The sequence below is a fragment of the Topomyia yanbarensis genome, chromosome 3 (assembly GCF_030247195.1).
Source record: "Topomyia yanbarensis strain Yona2022 chromosome 3, ASM3024719v1, whole genome shotgun sequence".
Lineage (NCBI taxonomy): Eukaryota > Metazoa > Arthropoda > Insecta > Diptera > Culicidae > Topomyia > Topomyia yanbarensis.
The window spans coordinates 246,810,658-246,833,108 of NC_080672.1; the positions used below are offsets into that span (position 1 = coordinate 246,810,658).

The window sequence follows — 22,451 nt, forward strand, 5'->3', positions numbered from 1 at the left end:
AACGTAGTATGTATGTGTTTTATCGGCTTTTTCCCGACGGTGTATCCATTTCCTGTTTTAGGTGAAGGAATTTATCAAAAAATAATTGATGGCAAAAAGAACACTAATGACATACTTTGTCACAAAAGAACAACTTTAAACTGGAAGGAAACAGCCAACTTTTGTGAATTGTAAAATATTTCTGTTTGTTTTTTATGAAAGAAAACAAAAAATCAGCGTTTCCCTTGGGTAATTTTTGTCAGCTGTCAGTTGCCCCAATTAACGGATACGATTCGCTAGTTGGGGCGCAGTCGTGACCCAACTAACGAATTTGCGCTGTACTGTTATCGAACCAAACAAACTCTCAAAATCCGTAACCAAACGAGCATGACGTCATACAATGTATGTTTATCTCGAGCTAATCTAGCATTTCGTCGAGTTGTTGCTATTGCGCACTTCCCACCAACCTGGACTCCGCACTTTTAAAGTGCGAGTGATCTCAAAACTGTGAGCTGTCAAAAAACATGTATTTCAAGTGATAGAGATGGTACTTTCATAGACAGACCAGTCGAACTAACCGGTCTATGAGAAGAATTTAATGGAAGAAAGGTAAGTGCGCATGTTCAGGAGGGTTTTATTTTGTATAGGAGTTTCAAAGTAGAACTGGAACTGAAACATTCACATCCCCAGCAGAGCGTTTTGTTTCATAATTTCGAACAGTTTTGTTTTAAAATTTAAAACTGTTATACGACGCCGTTCTATTTGTTGCTGATTTTAAAACACGTTTAGAACTGTGTTTTAAATACATTCAAAGTTTTCAGCACAGACACTTAGACCCGATAGAATAAATTTGAATACAGTAATTCTGAAGACATGGCGAGACATGAATTTTAAACTGAATAGAACACCCTCTAAAACTGCTGCTGGGGACAGCACCCGGATAGAATTTTACAATAGTATTTACCCTACAAACAATCATAGAACAATAAATATTATAGTTATTACTGTTTACACATTGTTGGATGCAAAGTTCTCACAGTAGATTTACAATAAAATTTCATGTAACATTAAATTTCACTGTTCAGCAAAAAACTGATACATTTTACTGTTTTCGAGAAAAAAATGTATGGAGAAAAATTGTTTTTTTTTAATGTTAAGATACATAACCACCCCCCTTTTTCACTGTAAAAGTCTATTTTACATTGAAATTTACTGTAAAAACGCTAAAGTTTATTGTTTTTGTATTGTAGTATAACACTAAAACTTACTGTAAATTATTGTAAAATTACTGTACTGTCACAGTGAAAATCATGGTTAAGTTACTGTACATTTCTATTCGGGCAAGTTCTAGTTTAAAAAAATTCAGTTTTATATTATAGAACTGTCAAAATTATGAATCTAGAACTGAAACACTCCTGAACATGCCCTTATGTTCGGCACTATGCTCGATATTCAAGCATTCCACACGACGTTTTGCATCTTGTGGGATGATTTAATATCATATCATTCAGAAAATCTACATGTTGTAACTAAATACAGCTTCTAATCATTCGGTTCAAAATCAATGTTTTGCCTTTCATGGCAATGATGCTGGCTGTACAGAGACGTCGTCCTTGACAGGGGGCTGGTTTAACCCTCCTAGCCGCCCTTTCATTTACTGGGAATCGATGCGATGTGGTGAATACAAAATTTGTAATTTAATTTAATGTCATCGCTGTTTACGGTAAACGTGACTAATAGCAGATTGCATTCTGACAAACAGTAAAGCACTTTTGGACTGGCCATAAAAATGAACGTGAACAAGTGTTGAATACCTTCCTTTGTTCACGGTAGACGACGTCGTGAACAGTTTCATCAGCAAACGCAACGCTTTCACGCTCATCTGGCAGTTTACAGTTTCTCAGAATGCAATCTGGTATTCGAAAGCGAACGTTCACCGTGAACAGCGATGACATTTATATTCACCACTCCGCATCAATTCCGTCCATCGCATCGTCACGTTTACACAACAGAGATTATAACTACTAGAGGGAGCAAAGCACTACTGTCTCCATGTATTCACGGACTAAAACATGGGGTCTCGCTCTAGAATATTGTATCCCACTTTGACATGTGTGTATCCGTGGCATCAAACTACTTGGCCTATCATATATAAGAGCGAGAAGATAAATTTTCAGAACAGCGACATGTTACCTCTAGTAGTCATAATCTCTTTTGTTTACACTCCCGGTGAACAAGTGAAATATACACTGCGAACATTTTTCACCGTGGAATATTTAAAATGATTGGGGAATATTAGAAAAACTCCAGTAAGAGGACTGCGGAGAAAAAAACAGCATTTTTGGCAACGTATGCCCCGGCATTGTATGGCAACACGTCCAATGTTATAAGGATAGGCAATTGACTTATTTGACGTCTAGGGCACCAACACAGTTGCAATGTGTAAAGACAACATACATATAACGGGATGTTTTCAATTCGCCATCTGATTTAACCTCATTTGGCGGAAATTCCACCCGATTTAACCTCAATCTCGCACTAACACAACTGCAAATGGATTAGTCAATAGGTTTGTTCCAGTACCAGGAGAAACTGGAAGTACTCCGGAGCAAACAGGAAGAAAATCGTTCCTGTATTATCTTCTTTTCTTTTTCATCTTCTGGTAGCAAATCGGAGTGAAAAGGAGCAAGAATTTTTTGCTCCGGAGCAACAGGGAGTGACTTCCGTGTACTGGAACATACCTAATGTTCGATTGGATTCGTTTTTTGACAGCCAAACGCGAATCCAATCGATCCAAAATGAAGTCTCCGCAGTTCTCTTTCTAGAGTTTTTCTAGGAAATATGAATATTATTGCATTGATTTAATTATAACGAATTATTATTATTGTACATGGATTCGCTAAGTATATTAATGTAATATAGTTTAGTTCCATTTTCATCAATTTCTATGCAGTAATAAGTGAAGCATTGGAAAAAAATTGGTGCGCATCGAGTTCACTTTATTTTCACCATATTGGTGTGAAATTTCATCTCCCGACTAATGACAAAAAGTCCAAAATAAACAAGGATTGCCCTCGACCTTAGCTAACAGGGGAAGTAGAGTGAAGCAGGCAGGAAAGCGATAACGTCTGGGAAGCACACTGTGATGTATTCCGAAATTTTTGTTGGGCGCAAATTGAGTTATTCATCATCACAATCGCTAGGAAGGTTACAACAAAGGATCGGCAATGACTGGGCAGTGCGTAAGCCTCTTGTACCTGAAGGCATAAAATAGACCCCACTTGCGGTCCTTAGCTTCCTGCCCAGTAACTCCTAGCCCTGGCCTCCCCGTGGCATCGACTGGGATACGAGTAACCTTAGTGAAGATCGGGTAACCAACCCCGGTGGGAACTTTGGTCGTATGCTGACAGGGAAGGGGGGGTTACCCTTCTTCGGAAGGTGTAAACCTGTCCTGGTGTCCAGGTGGGACCTTAAGCAGTCCTGGCACGATGGCCCACCGGCGAGACAGGTGGTTGGCGTAGGCCCTATAAGCCGCCCCTTAAAAAACCCACATAACGAACAATACAGACGGGAATACGACCCAGAACAATCGGCAACGACCCAGGCGACGAATAAAGGATCACGATTGGAAACTCGGAACATGGAACTGCAGATCGCTCGGCTTCGCAGGATGTGACAGGATAATCTACGACGAGCTACACCCCCGCAACTTCGATATCGTGGCGCTGCAGGAACTTTGCTGGACGGGACAGAAGGTGTGGAAAAGCGGTCATCGAGCGGCTACCTTCTACCAGAGCTGTGGTACAACCAACGAGCTGGGAACCGGCTTCATAGTGCTGGGCAAGATGCGCCAACGTGTGATCGGGTGGCAGCCGATCAACGCAAGGATGTGCAAGTTGAGGATCAAAGGCCGTTTCTTCAACTACAGCATCATCAACGTGCACTGCCCACACGAAGGGAGACCCGACGACGAGAAAGAAGCGTTCTACATGCAGCTGGAGCAGACATACGACGGTTGCCCTCTGCGAGACGTGAAAATTGTCATCGGCGACATGAACGCACAGGTAGGAAGGGAGGCAATGTACAGACCGGTGATCGGGCCTAACAGCCTGCATTCCGTATCAAATGACAACGGCCAACGATGTGTGAACTTCGCAGCCTCCCGTGGAATGGTAATCAGAAGCACCTTCTTCCATCGCAAAGATATCCACAAAGTCACCTGGAGATCACCGGACCAAGTAACAAAAAACCAAATCGACCACGTTCTAATCGACGGTAGATTCTTCTCGGACATCACAAACGTCCGCACTTATCGCAGTGCGAATATAGATTCGGACCACCACCTGGTTGCAGTATGCTTGCGCTCAAAACTTTCGACAGTGCATAGCTCTTGTCGAAGCCGAACGCCGCGGCTAAACATCGAGCGGCTACAAGATGGCAGAGTGGCTCAAGAATACGCGCAGCAGTTGGAAGTGGCACTACCAACGGAAGAGCAGCTAGGCGCAGTTGCCCTTGAAGATGGCTGGAGAGATATCCGATCCGCCATAGGTAGCACCGCAGCCACTGCACTAGGTACGGTGGGCCCGGACCGAAGAAGCGACTGGTACGACGGCGAATGCGAGCAGTTAGTCGAAGAGAAGAATGCAGCATGGGCGAGAATGCTGCAACACCGCACGAGGGCGAACGAGGCGCGATATAAACAGGCACGGAACAGGCAGAACTCGGTTTTCCGGACCAAAAAGCGCCAGCAGGAAGACCGAGATCGCGAAGCGATGGAGCAGCTGTACCGAGCTAAAGACACACGGAAATTCTACGAGAAGTTGAACCGCTCGCGCAGGGGCCACGTACCACAGGCCGACATGTGCAGAGATACAAACGGGAATCTTCTCACGGACCAGTGTGAGGTGATCCAGAGGTGGCGGCAGCACTACGAAGAACACCTGAACGGCGATGCAGCAGACGACGAGGATGGCACGGTAACGCACCTGGGAGCACGCGCAGAAGACATTACACTACCGGCTCCGGATCTCCAAGAAATCCAGGAGGAGATTAGCCGGCTCAAAAATAATAAAGCCGCTGGGGTTGACCAAATACCAAGCGAGCTACTAAAACACGGTGGCGAGCCACTGGCTAAAGCGCTGCACTGGGTGATTACCAAAATTTGGGAGGAGGAGATTTTACCGGAGGAGTGGATGGAAGGTGTCGTGTGTCCTATCTACAAAAAGGGCGACAAGCTGGATTGCTGTAATTACCGAGCAATCACCCTGCTGAACGCCGCCTACAAGGTACTCTCCCAAATACTATGCCGTCGACTATCACCAATTGCAAGAGAGTTCGTGGGGCAGTACCAGGCGGGTTTCATGAGCGAACGATCTACCACGGACCAGGTGTTCGCTCTTCGTCAAGTACTGCAGAAATGCCGCGAGTACAATGTGCCCACACATCATTTGTTCATCGACTTCAAAGCCGCATACGACACTATCGATCGAGATCAGCTATGGCAGATTATGCACGAGTACGGATTCCCGGACAAACTGACGCGATTAGTGAAGGCGACGATGGATCGGGTGATGTGTGTAGTACGTGTCTCAGGGACGCTCTCGAGTCCCTTCGAATCACGCAGAGGGTTACGGCAAGGTGATGGTCTCTCGTGTCTGTTATTCAACATCGCGCTGGAAGGTGTAATAAGAAGAGCAGGGATCGACACGACTGGTACGATTTTCACAAAGTCCGTTCAGCTACTTGGCTTCGCCGATGACGTTGATATTATTGCACAAAACTTTGAGAAGATGGAGGAAACCTACATCAGACTGAAAAGAGAAGCCAAGCGCGTCGGACTTCCCATCAACACGTCGAAGACAAAGTACATGATAGGAAGAGGTTCACGAGAAGAGAATGAGAACCGCCCGCTTCGAGTTTGCATCGGTGGCGACAATGATACCAGCAGAGAGATTCGTAGACGCATCGTGGCAGGAAATCGTGCTTACTTTGGCCTCCGCAAAACACTTCGGTCGAACAGAGTTCGCCGTCGTACGAAGTTGACCATCTACAAGACGCTGATTAGACCGGTAGTTCTCTACGGGCACGAGACCTGGACCATGCTCGTGGAGGACCAACGCGCACTTGGTGTCTTCGAACGGAAAGTGCTGCGTACCATCTACGGTGGAGTGCAGATGGAAGACGGCACATGGAGACGGCGAATGAACCATGAGTTGCATCAGCTGTTGGGGGAGCCGCCCATCTGTCATACCGCGAAAATCGGACGACTGCGGTGGGCCGGGCACGTAGCCAGAATGTCGGACAATAGCCCGGTGAAAACGGTTCTCAATTGCAATCCGACCGGTACAAGAAGACGTGGCGCGCAGCGAGCACGATGGACTGCGTGGCTGGCGACGCGCGGCCATGGACCCAGTGGAATGGAGGAATCTTTTGTATACGGCACAGGCCACTTCGGCCTTAATCTGTTAATAAATAAATAAAATATCTCGGCATACCTACAAGATATGGCGTATTTTGTTTTTTTTTCATTATTTTGTTAGATTTTCCTAGGGATAACTAAAAATTTAAAAAAGAAGTCGATTTGTTTACCTACTACACCAGACGGTCCCTTAACACACGGACACGGCAAATAAGTTACGAAGAATTTAAAACTAAAATTAAAATCGGCCGAAAGATTTTTCCGCAATCCCAGTCATTGCAACAACGTCTTGATAAAACAAGTTTTCGAAATTATTCACGGTTTAAAGTTTCGCGCCACGCCCTCCCTTCACTTAAAGGAACAAGATGAACAGCGCTATTACTTTGCTTCTACTACTTAGACCTCTATAAAAATTTTAGATACTTTCTTAAGAATCTATACTTTAAGATAAAAGAATAAAAATGTTCGAATTTTTGACCGACCATATTCGAAATAGTCCGAAACCTAATAATAGGCTCATTGCCCTACATGGAAATAAGCAAATCAATTGTAAAAAAGTCCTGAAAGTGCCAGGACACAACATGTGGCTTAATTGGATCAAAACGTAGTGTGCCTTGTCTTGTTTTCAAAAAGCGTGATATAATCAGTCTTCCCAACTACTCATGCGTCCGCAAATGCGACAGAGAGATCGCAGCAAACAGTTTTGTGCTGCATGTTTTTTCCAAGAGCAGGAGAGGTATCACAAAAGATGAGAATTTTTTTGAGCGCGACCATATAGCAAGCGCATAGAAATTTAATGTACGTACAGTTATGTTTTTCGCATCGTATTGGACCTAGAGCGCGGTTCGAGCGAATTTGCCTCATGAGACAGCGCATGAGACGGTACATCGCGACGCGCTCGTGTTTGTCTCCTAAGATTTGTACCAGTGTGCTGCGATGATTTGTTTCTATGCACTCATGGCAGAATACACATTTCTTTTGCTAGGCGTATTTTAGGGGCCGTTCACCAATTATTTAAGGTTGAACAGAGAATGGGCAAAACCGAAAGCGAAAAAAGCAGTTTTCTTCCATACCGTGTGTTAGATCTTCATAAAAATTAATCAGCAGTATACTGCAACAACATTCTACATAAGCTGATTGATTTTTTTGAAGATCTTACACAAGGTGTGGAAAAAACTGATTTTTTTGTTTTCGATTTCTGCCCATTTTCTGTCCAACCTTAAAGGAACATTCTTACAAAACATTATCTTTGTGGAACGCGGGGGGAGTGACCTTTCTTACATGACATTATATATCTTGTATATAAAATACAATTGTGTAAACAATTAATAACAATTATATTGTCTGAATTGTACCACAAAGATGTAGCTAGAAAAAAAAGCAAATTTCATGGTGAATTATCGTTAAGCAAGAACAGTTAAATTTAAGAACGTCAGAACTTGAATTTAAGCATTTCGCAGCGCAGTGTCCTGTTCAGAGGCTCGAGTCACAGTACGTCCTACATGTAGTCCGAGTTATTTGTGTCTCCACCTTGCCCGATCAGACAATCGGTCCACTGGTTCCTAGCCATCAATGGATTCACTTTTTTCAACTTTTTTCGGTGTTTATTTCCATTCCAATTTCGTGCTTGCTAACTCATTTTGTCATGCGGGAGTGGATGTGTAATGAGGGCGAAAATCCCAAAATCCCGGATAGCGGCGACACAGTGGCTACGCAATTACCGTTAACGGGTGCACGACGCTCGATCCCACGACTATCGGTGACGAGCTAGGCAAGCACTTCGCCTCCTTGTCTGCAGACGCCGCTCTCCCACCTGCGTTCCTACGCATCAAGCAAAGGGCTGAGAGTAGCCTCGTCCTCTTCGAACCCGATTCAGGACAAGTGTACAACCGGCCTTTCACCGAAAGTGAACTGCGTGCAGCATTGAATCGGTACAAGGTAAGTCTGCCGGACTGGACTGGATGTTGGCTATCCCCTACTGCAACATTCCCCGCCGGTAGCCAAGCGGGCGATATTAGACAGCATTAACCGCATTTGGAATGGTGAACCGATCCCCGCCTCATGGAAGAAAGCTCTAGTAATTCCTGTCCCAAAGCGATGCCAGGGTAACAGACCGTCGGATGACTTCCGCCCAATCAGCCTGCTCCCCTGCCTTGCTAAGACGATGGAGCGAATGGTTAACAGACTGCTGATGGACTTACTGGAGGAGCGTAAAGTCCTGTATCAACGGCAGTTTGCGTTCCGACGTGGAGCAGGAACAGGTGCCTGTGTCGCCAGCTTTGGAGAGGTGGTGCGTCAATCCGTAACTGATGGCCTGCACGCCGATATCGCCATACTCGACGTGGCGAAGGCTTATAATACCGTGTGGCGTCACGGAATACTGCCAACTGGAGAATCACTGGAAACATGGGCCACTTCTTGAGCGACTATCTATCTAACCGCACTTTTCGGGTGGGAATCGGAGGTGCCCAATCCGACACCTTTCCGGAGGACAACGGGGTTCCCCAGGGATCAGTCCTCGCCGTCACACTGTTCCTGGTATCCATGAACTTCTTATTCGCCAACCTACCGGCGGGGATCTACGTGTTCGTGTACGCTGATGACATCGTGCTGGTCGCGACGGGAAAGACACCCAGGCACTCATCCACAGCAAGATATTTTACGGTGTGGAGCTGACGTCCTGTAATATGGCAGGCTTTATCAACATTTTAAGCCCTCTATATCACGGGCCAATCCGCGCTGCTTCTGGCTTGCTCCCCAGCACGCCTGCTGAAGCGGCCTGCGTGGAGGCCGCGACCCTACCTCTTCGTTGGGCAGCTGCACTCACCATCGCTAGAAGAGTACTGGGATTTTTGGAGCGGTCAGCCGAAGATGACTTTCTGTTACGGACGGTCAGCGAGATTCATCGCGAATATACAGACGCCGACCTGCCACCAATCGCCCGTCTACACCGAGTTCGTGACCGGGCCTGGCACGACCGCGGACCCAATCTTGACACAAGCTTGTCAATATAGCTGAGGGCCGGCGCTGCCAGTAGTGAGGCCAGGACCAAATATAACCGACTGATGGCTACAAAGTATAAAAATCACGTGCGGATATTCACCGATGGTTCCAAGAGCGGTGATGAGGTTGGAATAGGAGTGAGCGGAATAGGGGAAGGACTCTTCTTTCGCCTACCGGCGCCATGCTCGGTGTTTTCTGCAGAAGCGTCGGCCATCGCGCTTGCCTTGGTACAGAAACCGGAAGATAGACCCGTCGTTGTACTGTCTGACTCTCTGGCGGTCATATCCGCTTTCGAGTCGGGGAAATCCCGCCACCCCTTCATCCAGGCCATCGAGGCTGACCCACTCACCACAATTTGTTGGGTCCCCGATCACTGCAGCATCGACGGTAATGAAAAGGCTGATCGTCTGGCGGCCAGGAGAAGACACACTAGCCGACGTCTCACTCGACTCGTCCCGACCGCAGATATTTTGGGCCAGCTGAAGTCAGGGATTAACGAAGCCTTCGTACGCCACTAGCGTGGCAGCACCGGACACCTTCAGCGAATCAAAGGCTCACCCGACCGCTGGACAGACCGGACTGATAGGTGGGAACAACGAGTACTGTCGCGGCTCAGATTAGGGCATACGAAGGTCTCTCATGCTCACGCCGTATCGCGTGTTCCCCCACCAACATGCGTTACATGTGGTACCCAAACCACTGTGAAACACTTTCTAGTGAACTGTCCAGAGTTCGCCGACCTACCGCTCTCCATTAGAGAGATCCTTGCAAACGACACCGCCCGAGAAGAAATGTTACTGGCCTTTCTGAAGGACGCGGGATTACTCGACCAGCTGTAAAGGTGTCACTTGTGCTACGAACCATGAACAATATTAAAATTATAATGTTATGTTATTATCGAAATTTCAAAGGCGAATGATCATTGGGTTAAAGCCTTTCAATAAATAAATAAAATCAAACTTTTCACAAAATTGTTCGCCAGTTAATTCAAATCATTATTTGAAAAAATGCAACAGAATATAAAAAGTTTTGTTCCAATACCGTCAACCTTACCTTACCGGGGGCTCAGAAAAATATTTTACGAACCCGTAGTCTGGATGTGAACGTTGAACATTACTCTTTTTAGCATAGAAGTTTTTTTTAGATTTCCGTAGTATGCCCATCCCTAGCAAGTAAATTTTCATCATCTTTGGATTAACATGATATTTTTTCCAAGGTCACAAGAGAACTTGCTGACCGATCCACTGTTTCAACCTTTAGAGATTTTTAAAGAAATGAAAAAATGTCACCTTTAGATTTTTCCGTATTTTGCGCATAAAAATTGACCATCAATTTACAACGATTTTCTTTTGACAACTCCACTTTCCGAACTAAACGAGGTTCGTGTACCGATGAATGAAAATCCAAAACAAACCGGGTGCCATGTAAGCGAAACGACGTGTGGTTTTATAGCATCGCCATTGTGCAGATTTTGAAATTTTCAAATTGAAAACACGTTATGGAAATTAATTTGTTAAACCACACCAGTACAAAGCTGGTGTTCATCTCCATTTTACATCCAAATCGCATGAGACGAGCGCGCCGCGCTAGAGATGCGATGGGAATACATGAAACTCCCGCTTGGCCTAATGCGATGAGAACGTGAAAAATGCGACACATCAGATTATTTTGCGAGGGTGCATATGCGGTGCGTATTCTCACGAGAAAAGAAAAAGCACATAGCATGCGCTGGGCCATTCTTGTGAGCATGAGAGTAAACATATCGCGCGCAAAAAATTATAGCGCGCGTGCATCATGTCTGGATATAATCGAGATTAGAAAAACTCTAGATAGAGAACTGCGGAGACTCCATTTTGGATCGATTGGATTCGCGTTTAGCTGTCAAAAAACGAATCCAATCGAACATTGCCTATCCTTACACGCAGTAAAATAATTATTAATCTCTAATAATATGAGGATTACAACAACAAATTTTTCAAGTTGTTCTGTGTTCAATGAAAATGTATTTTGTTATAAATAAAATAATTATTGAAATAACTTTTAATAATTTATTGGATCAAACATAGAAAAAAGTTGAATCAAAAAAATATTTTGTTGATCTCATCATAACAACAATCGAAATAAACATACAATTCTGTTGTTTTAATAACTTCAAATTAATAACGGACAAATTAATACTTTTCAAATTTTGAATTAAAACTAATTTTGTTTTGTGAACGTAGTTTTATTTTCTGTAGAGCATATTATTCCAAACCTCGCCCACCACCTGAGACATTCGAATCAACTTCAGTATGATAACAAAAATCTATATTTTCCGGACACTATGGCAGAATGCATCAACGCCTTTAATTAGTATTTCCTGATATTCATAATATCCGCAATAAACAAATAAACCGCACACCACTATACGAACAACTGCCAACTGACATTAAGTTAAACGGTCCCAGCGTACGCAGCGCGAGGACGGTTGTTGCCGTGTCCTGGATCAGTGGGAGATTTACGAAACTTAAGAAGAAACTCTCAATAGTTTACCTTGAGTTGGCAATATTGTGGTGACCGTTTGTTCATCAGCACGCACGTAGAGGTCTTCAGTAATCCGCTGGTGATATTCTGCTTCATTTACGAGACATTGCCCACAGCTCGTGCAAATTGATGATTGGCCAGTACTCAGTCCAGTCGAAAGTATCGATTCCTGCATGTTTTCCACGAGCGATGCAATGGCGATTTTCAATGCGTGTTCCAACACAGTAATACACAAATATAAATTACTTTCTTATTCGTTGGAGAAAAAAAACTTTTACCTCTTCTTTGCAATCCCAACCATTGTCAAAATAATGTAGGAATCAATCAGTAGCATATTTTTACTTCAATCATTTATTCGAAATAAAGAATAATTTTGTTGATCTGCGAAAAACACAGATAACAAAACCTGTAAGATTAATTTAATAAATATTACGGTTGATCCAACTCAAAAATTCATTTTAGTTCATTAAATGGCACGATTTAAAATGAAAAATTAGTCTTGATTAAAAATAAAGAAATAATTCGTAGAATTAAATATGGGTAATTATTTTGCGTGTATAACATTGGACGTGTTGCCATACAATGCTGGGGCATACGTTGCCAAAAATGCTGTTTTCTCTCCGCAGTTCTCTTACTAGAGTTTTTCTAATCGAGATAAAACCGTGATATAATCGAGGGTGATATAAACTAGTATTGATATAACCGCATAGTGATATAATCGAAACATTACTGTATATGAACAGCTTACGAACGACTTTTGGTTTTGAATCAAAAAGAAATTTGGAAGGTTTTACAAAAATTGAGTGGGAAATAAAAAGCATCGAAATGGATGAAATATCAATGAATTAAATGGGTACCAAAATAGAAACAAAATACTCTTCAATTTTCCCACCGCAGGTAGTGAAAGGGTTGAATAAATGTCATAAATTCATGACCGTCTAATTCCTGACTAACAGGCCCTATATTTTGCCTCATATTTGTTCCAAATTTTGCGGATTCAGTTAAAATGGTATATTTTCAATTATTTTACTATTTCGAATCGATTCCTTCGCGTGGTAATCTTCGGTGAAAAACATAATACACCACTGTAGAATTTTCAAGATTTGGAAATTTTGTTATTGAAATAAAATAATAGAAAATGGAAGGAAAACAGAATACCTAATAGTATATATTATTAATTCTGTCCTATCGTTTTTAGGTAAACTCCAAGCGTACTAAAAACTTCAATGGCGTTTTTTTCAAATCCACTTCAAACCACAAGCTTTGAAATATTGTTATTGTTATTTATCAGTGTGCAATCGGGCTGTCTCAACAACCTATTTCTGCAACCTATGTGCATTAACTGTACACCTACCGTCTATCCGTTGCACTTGACAGTGTGTGCAGTGCTTTATGGTCACGCCTATGACCGCGCACCCGGCTTCCCATGAGCGTTTTGGCGGCTCAGAGGTGTCCTTCCATGTTGCTCAGGGATACATTGGTCCTATACACATCCATGCATACAGGCATACATAGGGCTTACATTCATACATACATACAAACTATTTGGCGCAAGTTTAGAGCGTGTAACGTCGTGTCATCTAGTCTGTCATCCTATGAAAAATCATCCTACCATCGCCTTGAGGTCAACGTCATATTGGCAAATTTCGCATTGAATCCGCTTCTGTCTCTTCCTAATCTCCTTTTTGTCTCCTAGGTCCGAAGCGGATCAATCGACTGTTAATTGAAACGGTAAACATACTAGCAGTATTATTAGTCCTTACTCGCGAATACTTTTCCTACAACTGTGCTGTTTCTTCTCTATCTTATAACATAACTCGATTATCCCTGTTCTAGTCAATATACATATTCATTACATTATGGACCAGGCAAACCCTTAATTTTTCTATTATTATTATCCTGAGTAGCTATACCAGTGAAGGTATTTTAGGATTTCGTTAAAAAGAATCTCTGCCAATAAAGGCGTAAGCAATATTTATCCACATAAAGTTTGCTCGAAACGAATGTCCGCCTGGTTCGACTCGAACAGACCACACCGACCCGAAAGGGTTGCTTATCATTTCAGAGAGCCGGTGTGCTTGATCGAGTTTAATAATCATAAGAACAAATCCTGAATAATTAACTATCTCTTAGGTGCCAGTCCTGCACTCCTTTCCTGAACTAGCCTCATACTCACGATCAAAAGAGTCGACAACTAGTAGGATCTACATGTCCCCCACCCAAGCGAATTGATCAACTTGCAAGTAGGAGCACATATCTACCAACCAGCCAAGAAGACTTCCGAATCAATGAGAATGGACCATGCCAGTCGAAGGCCACAGGCCCAGCGCCATCTCGTACAGTGTCATTGTCATTTCTCAGCCCACCCTCTGGCAGACGTTCATCCACCCATCTAGACTCTGTCAAGATGAGAACCTACAAAGCCTAACTGTTCGTATGTGCTAGTCCGTTTAGATTTTGTTTTGCTGAAACGAAACAAGAAAAGCAAAATAATTGTGATTAATGTCGTAGTTATAATAAATAAGTAAACGATTTCTCCTCTGTTGTCCGTTCCCTCCCTCCTGTTCCTGATCTGTTTGGGCCACTGGCTTTCCGTTTCCTTGGCCGTCACGCTTGATCCGCATCAATCCGTACATATCATGGCAGGAGAAACAAATGAAAAGACAATACAAAACAAAATGAAAATAAATGGACGTCTGCTATCTGTGCCTAAATTGATGTTGCTTCTCAGTTTTGCACGACCCAGGGGGGACTTGGCCTTGATCCCAATGCTCTGTCACCGATGTTACGTGATATTCGTTATGGAATATTCTTTGTTTGGGGGCCATTTATAAACAATGTTGTACTTTTTTTTATCCCTGATCCGCTGATACGTCTAAAATTCATTTTTAGTTTTTATCTCGTTACGTGACGCTCTTCCCCTATTGTCAATATCCATCATCATTTATGAATGGTCCCCTGGTGATATATTTAGAGCAGAGAATCCAATGAAAAATGGATTGACAGGATTTAAGTGCGCTTTTGGCGCCTTGTGTCACATCTTCATGTTTGTTATACATATTAAGAATACCAAAGCATGCGAAGTGATGACCGGAAGATTAGAGAAGCAACTCCTCCCCTTCCCCCCCTTCAAAAAATCGATTTTTTTTCCTTGAACAAGCTTTGAAATATTCACAGCATATTCTAAATTATTTTCTCCAGCGACGTACGAAGGATTTTAGTTAATAAATTATGTCTGTATCGATTTTCTTGGTCATTTTCAGCAAATTTAAGACTAAGAGAAACCAAAGCAATGAAATTGAAAGACGGGTAGATATTCCATAAATGATGAGGTGCTGATTCTAATGATATTTTCAGCGTTTCGCGTGAAATTAAAATAGCGAAAAAATCCTACGTAAGTCATTTGCGATATCTAAGGAATCGAAAAAACTTTAGTTTTTGACACTAGGTCAAATATTACAGGAGATAGTGTAAATTCGTAACGATCAATTTAGAACGCCTCGAAATGCGGCCATCTTTGAAATTGAAAAGGCAATGTTTTCCACACCGTTGGCAACATTTTTATGATAACCAATCACAGTACTCTAAAAATGCCCTGAATACGTTGATTGATTTTCACGAAGATTAGGTATTGCGAATCTTTTTTAAATCCACATTGCGACCTTTCAGCCATGCGCCATAGGGCCGTGCGTTGAGTTACGCGCCCATCTAGTTTGCATCAGTGCGAGTGAGAAAACGTTTTGACGTTTATTTTCGTTTCGATCGCACTAGTGTGTATCCCATATAGTAAGAACTCGACAAAATGCTAGATTATCTCGAGATAGACAATAAAAGGTAATGAAAAAATAAAAACATTTCCTAAAATTTAGTTTTTTTCCTGGAACCTTTGAAATTTTATAGATTGTGAATGTATTTGTCTGAGATACCGCCTTCTTATAAATATGCATTTTTCTTTGGAATTTTGAGTAGAATGTTATTTTAATATATATGAAGTTTCTCTGAAAATACTCTTGGACTTTCATTGATTTTTATTCTCACTAATATTTCAACGCTTTTTGGGGGGGAAGGGGAGGAGTAGCTTCTCTAATCTTCCGGTCATCACATCGCATGCTTTGGTATTCTTAATATGTATAACAAACATGAAGATGTGACACAAGTGCCAAGAGCGCACTAAAATCCTGTCAATCCATTTTTCATTGGATAGTCTGCCCTAAATATATCACCAGGGGACCATTCATAAATGATGATGGATATTGACAATAGGGGAAGAGCGTCACGTAACGAGATAAAAACTAAAAATGAATTTTAGACGTATCAGCGGATCAGGGTACAACATTGTTTATGAATGGCCCCCAAACAAAGAATATTCCATAACGAATATCACGTAACATCGGTGACAGAGCATTGGGATCAAGGCCAAGTCCCCCCTGGGTCGTGCAAAACTGAGAAGCAACATCAATTTAGGCACAGATAGCAGACGTCCATTTATTTTCATTTTGTTTTGTATTGTCTTTTCATTTGTTTCTCCTGCCATGATATGTGCGGATTGATGCGGATCGAGCGTGACGACCAAGCAAACGGAAAGCCAGTGGCCCAAACAGATCAGGAACAGGAGGGAGGGAACGGACAACAGAGGAGAAATTGTTTACTTATTTATTATAACTACGACACTAATCACAATTATTTTGCTTTTCTTGTTTCGTTTCAGCAAACCAAAATCTAAACGGACTAGCACATACGAACAGTTAAGCTTTGTAGGTTCTCATCTTGACAGAGTCTAGATGGGCGGATGAACGTCTGCCAGAGGGTGGGCTGAGAAATGACAATGACACTGTACGAGATGGCGCTGGGCCTGTGGCCTTCGACTGGCATGGTCCATTCTCATTGATTCGGAAGTCTTCTTGGCTGGTTGGTAGATATGTGCTCCTACTTGCAAGTTGATCAATTCGCTTGGGTGGGGGACATGTAGATCCTACTAGTTGTCGACTCTTTTGATCGTGAGTATGAGGCTAGTTCAGGAAAGGAGTGCAGGACTGGCACCTAAGAGATAGTTAATTATTCAGGATTTGTTCTTATGATTATTAAACTCGATCAAGCACACCGGCTCTCAGAAATGATAAGCAACCCTTTCGGGTCGGTGTGGTCTGTTCGAGTCGAACCAGGCGGACATTCGTTTCGTGCAAACTTTATGTGGATAAATATTGCTTACGCCTTTATTGGCAGAGATTCTTTTTAACGAAATCCTAAAATACCTTCACTGGTATAGCTACTCAGGATAATAATAATAGAAAAATTAAGGGTTTGCCTGGTCCATAATGTAATGAATATGTATATTGACTAGAACAGGGATAATCGAGTTATGTTATAAGATAGAGAAGAAACAGCACAGTTGTAGGAAAAGTATTCGCGAGTAAGGACTAATAATACTGCTAGTATGTTTACCGTTTCAATTAATAGTCGATTGATCCGCTTCGGACCTAGTAGACAAAAAGGAGATTAGGAAGAGGCAGAAGCGGATTCAATGCGAAATTTGCCAATATGACGTTGACCTCAAGGCGATGGTAGGATGATTTTCCATAGGATGGCAGACTAGATGACGCGACGTTACACGCTCTAAACTTGCGCAAAATAGTTTGTATGTATGTATGAATGTAAGCCCGTATGTATGCCTGTATGCATGGATGTGTATAGGACCAATGTATCCCTGAGCAACATGGAAGGACACCTCTGAGCCGCCAAAACGCTCATGGGAAGCCGGGTGCGCGGTCATAGGTGTGACCATAAAGCACTGCACACACTGTCAAGTGCAACGGATAGACGGTAGGTGTACAGTTAATGCACATAGGTTGCAGAAATAGGTTGTTGAGACAGCCCGATTGCACACTGATAAATAACAATAACAACTAATATTTCAACGCTTTTTTGTGAAAAGAGCGATACTTACAAATGTAAACATAAGGCTTTTTTCATACATGCGAATGAGGGCTTTGAAACGCAACAAAGTTTGGATTCTACGATATTGCTTTCTTAAACTACAGCAAAAATACAACGGGCGAAACCGTATTTTTGTTTGTTTATTTAAAGTTTCGCCCTCCACGCTCCATGCAAATAAACAGGGCGATACTTTTTTTGCTAGCAGTTTAGAGGCGAAACTGTTTTTTTCGTATTTTTTAGGATTATCAAGCTGATACCTGCTGTAAATAGTAACAATGATCGCTATTGAAAAATCCCGGACGAAATCGGTGGTGTAAAACGGTAGTTATTGTAAAAAAACGTAAGGGCGATACTTCAATGCTGATAGGTGGGACCTTCTTCTTCTTCTTCTTCCAATTCTGTTTATTTTCCGTCGGCCTATTTCCGCTACGAGGCCAAACACCGACGCCAGAGAGGTGACACTCCCACTATCTGGATTGGATATCGACCCATCAACTCATGGACCGGGGACCAACGGCTTTACTTCCCTTCCGAAGGAAGGCGTGACCTCAGATTTTTCTCACCTCTGAAAAATCTCAACGACCTCGACTGGGATTGAACCCAGACCAACTGGGGTGAGTGGCGGTCACGCTTACCACCCAACCATCGGCGCCGTCATAGGTGGGACCGAAAAAGTAAACAATCGCCAAAGGGGCGATACTATCATTTTGTCAATTTCAATAGCAAAAACAAATTTTAATTTAATAATTTCAAATACATTATGAAGTTTTGGGTTTCGATCACTGAATCATTCAATCTAGGATGTAAAAAACACAATCGTTCTTAAATAGGAAATAACACCAAGTCTGGAAATATTCACTGTTGATTTTCTTTGAATGGTGTCACTGCTAGTATCGCTCTTTTCAAGAAAAAGCGTTGATTTGTTTACAGTAACAGTGCATTCAAAACGCCTTGTTATTTTAAATTTCACTTCGTATTAAAAATTTCTGATTGAGTTGGCCTTCTTTGGAACAATAATAAATCAATGGAAATCATTTTAGAACTTCATTGATTCAAATACATTAACTACAATGAAATCGATTTGCCTTCTTTAAAATTTTCGTAGCATATTATTGAAATGCTATTAATTTTAAATTAAATTGCGACCTTCTTTGATATCGCCTTCTTTTTAGCATGAGCTATTTTCTGGACCTTCGATTGATTGATAATGATTTCAAATAAAATTACATATGCATGTGAATTAGTTTTTCAAATTCATTAACATGATCAGCGAGCAAAAACAAGCTGTGAAGGGAACCAAACAAATATTTGAGTAGCAACATAGTTCTAAATGTTCTTAAAGTACTTCAGATTTCAATAGTATAACAAATTGCCGAGAAAAAGTACGTTCCGGGAAATGGTACATTCCGGAAAATAGTATTCCGGGAAATGGTAAATTCTGGGAAACGATATTCCGGGAAATGGGACATTCCGGGAAATGATATTCCGCAAATAGTACACTCCGGGAAATGGTTTCCCGGGAAATGACATTCCAGGAAACGACATACAATCATTCTTGACACTTACTCAGGGAAGTGAAATACCACACCAGAGTGATCCGATAAAACCGTTCTCAAACGTGGAAATTTTACAGCTTTAACGTAGTAATAAAAAGCGAATAAAGGGCTTTGAAATGCAATCGTTTTGATTCCAATTTCTGTTTAGTTCCACGCAAAATCCATCCCCCAGGTCAGTGAAAATCTCCGACTCAAAGCCTCTCCAGAGGTGGCAACCTGATGTAAAACCCGGACGCCCGGAGATCATCTCCAAAAACCGGAGTCTCCGGATTAAACCCTGAGGTGTGGCAACCCTACTAGTATCGGATATATGGCAACGTCAATCAAACCGAATGTTTACACCGTTTTGGCAGAAAAATATATCTAGTCTGTCTATTCTGTTATATTTGTTCAATTCTGATGTGCTTAGGTTCAGCCCTGATAACTAGAAAGTACGGAATAATGCGTTATTTTAAAACTAACACATTGAGTGGGAACAGAAAAGACTCCACTCGTTCTTTCTTGTGTGTGACTTATCACTATTATAAAATGAAAAATTAAAAAAATGCATAGTCGAGAAATAAAACGAATGTGAACTAGGTATCATTTGATAGAATCATCAATTTATCTTTTCTGGAGTTACATTATCAAAGTGTATTCCCGTGTAAAAAATTATCCACGTAACCAAGAAACACGCAAACGATGTCATAAAGCCTTCCTTGATAATTTCCCACATTCCTCCGTACACCTCGTCGTCAATAGATTGAAAGCTAGTGCAGTAGAAGTAAACGATACCACAATTTATAAGCGCGAACCTAAAAATGATGTTTCGTTACTCAACTGCTTTTAATGACCATGGAAATGTTTATTACAAAGCTAAGGCTACAAAACCTTTCAGTGGAACGATACCCATTACAATCCCAATCAGAATTCCTAAAATCTGACGTGCCCAATAGATAACATCCAAGAAATCGTCCTACAAAAATCAGATATATGTTTGGCCAATTCCAATAAAGAAGATAGACTTAACCTTTTCATTCCATTCCGAATTGGGCTTTGTGGCACGTTTCCAAATATGTTTCAAGTCAGTTGCATCAGTCTTTGATCTCCTTTCTTGATTAGCCTTTACAACCATGGTTATTATTGTGAGATTCTGTTGAATTATTTTATAATTTATTCACTATAAGAACCATACGGCTCACAAATTACAATAGAAATTGACGAAAAGCTAGTTTGAAGGGTTTGAACTTTGAAGGTTCGATAGCAAGACGGATACAGGTGTGCACATTTTTTTCTGTGTGAGTGCGGTTGTCATTTTTCTTTGATGAAGCCAAAAAAAACAAGAGGATATGAAGAAGAAAAGCACAAACAGTTGACGTAGCGCGCCCTTCTGTTGCCATAAGTTTTATTTCGGTACGGTCATAGTTAATTTAAGGTTCAAGTTACCTTTTTTAAGCATGTGTTAGAATTGAACGCTTGGTAGTGTGCGTAGGAAAATTTGTGTTCAGCTTTGCCACCGGATTATCCATTTAAACCTTTTTAAAACTCTAAAAGAAGAATATCAGTCGATTTATTAGATCATCACGATTCAATTCATGCAAAATACCTGCTGAAAAAACCATCGTCTTAGCTAAATGGTGCTTTTGAAAAAGTGGCTGTGGTTTTTTCATTGCGCAGTTGTGTTGCGTACCCCAGCTCGGTGTGGTAGTGTGATAAAAAATCACAGCCACTTTTTCAAAAGCACCATCCAGCTATGCCGATGGTTTTTCCAGCAGGTATTTTGCATGAATTGAATCGTGATGATCTAATAAATCGACTGATATTCTTCTTTTAGAGTTTTGAAAAGGTTTAGATGGATAATCTGGTGGCAAAGCTGAACACAAATTTTCTTACGCATACTACCAAGCCTTGAGGTAACTTGAGCCTTAAGGTTCAAGTTACCTTTTTTAAGCATGTGTTAGAATTGAACGCTTGGTAGTGTGCGTAGGAAAATTTGTGTTCAGCTTTGCCACCGGATTATCCATTTAAACCTTTTTAAAACTCTAAAAGAAGAATATCAGTCGATTTATTAGATCATCACGATTCAATTCATGCAAAATACCTGCTGGAAAAACCATCGGCTTAGCTAAATGGTGCTTTTGAAAAAGTGGCTGTGGTTTTTTCATTGCGCAGTTGTGTTGCGTACCCCAGCTCGGTGTGGTAGTGTGATAAAAAATCACAGCCACTTTTTCAACAGCACCATCCAGCTAAGCCGATGTTTTTTCCAGCAGGTATTTTGCATGAATTGAATCGTGATGATCTAATAAATCGACTGATATTCTTCTTTTAGAGTTTTGAAAAGGTTTAAATGGATAATCTGGTGGCAAAGCTGAACACAATTTTTCTTACGCATACTACCAAGCCTTGAGGTAACTTGAGCCTTAATCGGTTTTTTCGAGGTAAAAAGTGTCCATATGTGTTCTAATCGATCCGAAGTGAAGCTCGGCGTTTTCTCGCTTTTCATCGTGCGCCAAAGAATCAGGATGCTCGTTCGGATGTTGATGTTTACTTCAAGGGCCCCGGCCGCCATGCTTAATTCTCGACAAACATATGATTACGGCCTAAAAGCCAACTGTCAAAATTCACTTTGAATGGAAATTCTGGACAAACCGTTACGCGCCAATCACAGATGTTGGTAGTAAACGAAAGAGAAAACTTTTCTCTTTCATAAATTGTTGTGAAATGTGTTCGACTAGTAACGGTTTGTCCGGAATTTCCATTCAAAGTGGATTTTGACAGTTGGCTTTTAGGCCGTAATCATATGTTTGTCGAGAATTTTGCAAGTATAATACTAATCCACTCAAAAGTGTCAAATGTTCCCACCTTTCTCTCCATCTTGGTTCGATAGCAATGTAGCATCAAACTGGGCCCAGGTGGCGAAATCATTAGGGCTGGATGTTGTTGGCTCGAATCAAAACTTGTCGAAAGTACACGCAACCAAAAAATACCCTACAGAATAAGTTCTTTTAACTTAATTTTAGGTACTTTAGAGCTGTGCGTCGCTTTCGCACTTATTAGTG

The 22,451-nt window shown here is 41.7% G+C and overlaps 1 protein-coding gene across 1 annotated transcript; it reads right to left on the reverse strand.

Annotated features, from left to right (window-relative positions):
• Window positions 1-19,989: 19,989 nt before the first annotated feature.
• LOC131689128 (GEL complex subunit OPTI) lies at window positions 19,990-20,660 on the reverse strand. Its single transcript, XM_058973987.1, has 3 exons — window positions 20,423-20,660; window positions 20,265-20,368; window positions 19,990-20,207 (listed from the first exon to the last, which is right to left on the reverse strand). The coding sequence occupies exons 1-3, from the start codon at window positions 20,525-20,527 to the stop codon at window positions 20,012-20,014; spliced, it is 405 nt and encodes a 134-aa protein (XP_058829970.1). The 5' UTR covers window positions 20,528-20,660; the 3' UTR covers window positions 19,990-20,011.
• Window positions 20,661-22,451: the final 1,791 nt, after the last annotated feature.

Coding starts and splice junctions, on each gene's coding strand:
- LOC131689128 (XM_058973987.1), bottom strand. CDS start 20,527: ATGGTTGTAAAGGCTAATCAAGAAAGGAGATCAAAGACTGATGCAACT. Junction 20,369..20,422: donor ATTCGGAATGGAATGAAAAG/GTTAAGTCTATC, acceptor TGATTTTTGTAG/GACGATTTCTTGGATGTTAT. Junction 20,208..20,264: donor GGTTTTGTAGCCTTAGCTTT/GTAATAAACATT, acceptor CATCATTTTTAG/GTTCGCGCTTATAAATTGTG.